This window comes from Passer domesticus, chromosome 6 (assembly GCF_036417665.1).
Source record: "Passer domesticus isolate bPasDom1 chromosome 6, bPasDom1.hap1, whole genome shotgun sequence".
Classification (NCBI taxonomy): domain Eukaryota; kingdom Metazoa; phylum Chordata; class Aves; order Passeriformes; family Passeridae; genus Passer; species Passer domesticus.
This window is the reverse complement of record NC_087479.1, coordinates 72,921,567-72,924,716: the sequence shown is the minus strand read 5'-3', so window position 1 is coordinate 72,924,716 and position 3,150 is coordinate 72,921,567. Positions and strand designations below refer to the sequence as shown.

General features: G+C 54.6%; 1 protein-coding gene across 1 annotated transcript; it reads left to right on the top strand.

Moving 5' to 3' along the window:
- The first annotated feature begins 1,093 nt into the window (after positions 1–1,093).
- On the top strand, positions 1,094–2,092 carry LOC135304014 (olfactory receptor 14A16-like). Its single transcript, XM_064426326.1, has one exon. It carries the CDS (start codon positions 1,094–1,096, stop codon positions 2,024–2,026), a length of 933 nt encoding a protein of 310 aa, XP_064282396.1. The 3' UTR covers positions 2,027–2,092.
- Positions 2,093–3,150: the final 1,058 nt, after the last annotated feature.

The window sequence follows — 3,150 nt, the reverse complement described above, 5'->3', positions numbered from 1 at the left end:
CAGCACCACAGCATCTTCTCTTGTTTCTGCCCTACCCTGATATTGTCACTGTTATCTGCTGCCCTCAGGGAGGCTCTGGCATTTGCAGCAGCTGAGTCCGGCACTGCCCTTGGCATTCCTGCCAGGCAGGGGTGTCCATGGCAATGGGGTGTCCAAGCTTCCCTGGGACCTGTGGGGCTGTGGGCAAAGCAGTCCATGGGAAAGGGGAATGAGCTGAGCCCCCTCCCTGAGATCCCATCATGGGCACAGCCAGGGATCTCCTTGCTGTGCCCTTCCAAGCTCTGAGCTGCCCTCCTGGGTGCAAATCTGTGCCAGAGCCTCTGGCCATTCCCTGAATGTCCCATGGGGAAGGGCAGAGCTGCCACAGCTGGGGAAGTGCTGCTGGGTTTGCCAAGGGAGCCGTGAGTGTTCTTGGCAAAAGGGAGTGCTGAGACCTTGCCCGGTGACCTTGAGTGAGGGTGAGATATTCAGGGATGCCTCTGGTCTGGTTTATCCAGAGTGACCCAGGAGTGTGACTGTGCTCTGATTGCAGCCAAAGGTGCAAAGCCAGGGCAGTTGGGAACAAGCCCATCCAGCCCCTCACCTTCCCTGAGCCACAGGGAATCTTTTGTCTCTCACATCTCTCAGTGGCAAACTTGGAGTGCAGCAGGAATGCTGGGGATTTATGACCTCACACAACCAGGAATAATGATGTGTGGGTAGGAAAACAATTCCTAAAACCAGCTCCTGCCATCCTTTAGACTTGGGAATGCAGATGCAACCAAGCCTTTCTGCATTAGGAGTGATTCCATTGCCAAATCCTGAATATCCAGCCTTGTCCCTCTGCCACATGGCTGCAAACCCAGGGCAGGATGGCAGGGATGGCTCCTTGAGAGCCCCCATGCACAGCCCTGGCTGCTCCTGGCACACTCAGCCAGCACAGCTGGAGCTCAGGCAGGGACATGGGGAAAGGTTTTCCCAGGGCAGGAACAAGGGTTGGTGAGTCCCAGTGGGACAGTCTGCAGGGAATGGCCCAGGTCTGGCTCAAAGCAGCCTCTCCTGACTTGGCACTGTCCTTTCTCCATGAACAGGTCCCCATGTGCAGCCACAGCAAATGTCCAACAGCAGCTCCATCAGCCACTTCCTCCTGCTGGCATTGGCAGACACGCGGCAGCTGCAGCTCCTGCACTTCTGCCTCTTGCTGGGCATCTCCCTGGCTGCCCTCCTGGGCAACGGCCTCATCATCAGCGCCGTAGCCTGCGGCCACCACCTGCACACGCCCATGTTCTTCTTCCTGCTCAACCTGGCCCTCAGTGACCTGGGCTCCATCTGCACCACTGTCCCCAAAGCCATGCACAATTCCCTCTGGGACACCAGCACCATCTCCTACACAGGATGTGCTGCCCAAGTATTTCTGATTTTCTTCTTTCTTGCAACAGAATTTTATCTCCTGACCATCATGTGCTACGACCGCTACGTGTCCATCTGCAAACCCCTGCACTACAGGACCCTCCTGGGCAGCAGAGCTTGTGCCCACACGGCAGCAGCTGCCTGGGCCAGTGCCTTTCTCAATGCTCTGTTGCAAGCAGCCAATACATTTTCCCTGCCCCTGTGCCATGGCAATGCTCTGGGCCAGTTCTTCTGTGAAATCCCCCAGATCCTCAAGCTCTCCTGCTCCAATTCCTACCTCAGGGAATTTGGGCTCATTGCAGTTAGTGTTTGTTTAGGTTTTGTCTGTTTTGTGTTCATTGTTTTCTCCTATGTGCAGATCTTCAGGGCTGTGCTGAGGATCCCCTCTGAGCAGGGACGGCACAAAGCCTTTTCCACCTGCCTCCCTCACCTGGCTGTGGTCTCCCTGTTCCTCAGCACTGGGATATTTGCCCACCTGAAGCCCCCCTCCATGTCCTCCCCGTCCCTGGATATGGCTCTGTCAGTTCTGTACTCGGTGGTGCCTCCAGCCCTGAACCCCCTCATCTACAGCCTGAGGAACCAGGAGCTCAAGGCTGCAGTGTGGACACTGATGACTGGATGCTTTCAGAAACATTAAACTGCTGGGCAATTTCTGAAAATCACTTGTAATAAAAGTTGTCTTTGATGCTTCTTGTTAGTTTAATTTTGGAGATTTGTTTCCTTTGTTTTATTTTTTTTCATATTGTCCACAAAACAGAGTCATTGTTTGTATAATTTCTCATTTTGTTTCTCTCCACCTTCCCTCTGGCAACAGACTGTGTCAATGAGGGACTGTGCTCTTGGTGGCTTTAAAGGAACTAAAGGATCTCCCAGCAAAGTTTTCTGCAGAGATGCCCTTTTGTTGCCTTCTCTGGAGCTGCAGCAGCAATGTCTGTGTGCAGAGCTGGGGGCAGATCAGTGCTGGCACAGCAGCTCTGGTCCTGCTGGCAACACCATTCCTGATCCAGGCCAGGAGCCACTGGCCTTCTTGGCCACCTGGGCACGCTGCTGCCTCATGTCCAGCCTGCTGTCCCTCAGTCCCTGCAGGTCCCTTCCTGCCTGGCTGCTGTCCAACCACTCTGTCCCCAGCCTGTAGTGCTGCAGGGGTTGTTGTGGCCAAAGTGCAGAACCTGGCACTTTGTCTTGTTAAACCTCACCTTGGGTTGGGTTTGGTCTCTGGATCCAGCCTGTCCAGGTCCCTGTGCAGAGCCCCCCTATTCTCCCACAGATCAACACTCACACCCAGCTTGGTGTCATCTGCAAAGATGTCCTTGGTTTCAAGGGGCCCCTCAGTATCACAGTGGCCTCTTGGTTATACCAGGCCCTGCACTGTCACACTGCTCTCCTTGGTTCCATGACACCATGCAGAGCAACAATGCTCTCCTTGGTTCCCTGGGTCCCCGAAATGTGACAATGCTCTTCTTGGTTCCATGGGGCTTCACAGTGTCACAATGATCTCGTTGGTGCTGCAGTTTCACAGTGGCCCCTTGGTTCCATGGGGCCCCAGGGTGTCACAATGGCTCCATGGTTACATGAGGTCCCACACTGTCACCAAGGTCTCTGCGGTTCCACAAGTGCCCTCAGTGTCACAATGGACTCCTTGTTTCCATGAGCCACACAGTGTCACAGTGTTCTTCTGGATCCCTTGAGGCCCCATCATGTCACAGTGGCCCCTTGGTTACACAGGATCCTACAGTGTCACAATGTCCCCTTGGTTCCATG

Excerpts from the sequence above, each read along its gene's own strand:
- LOC135304014 (XM_064426326.1), top strand. The coding sequence starts at position 1,094 with ATGTCCAACAGCAGCTCCATCAGCCACTTCCTCCTGCTGGCATTGGCA.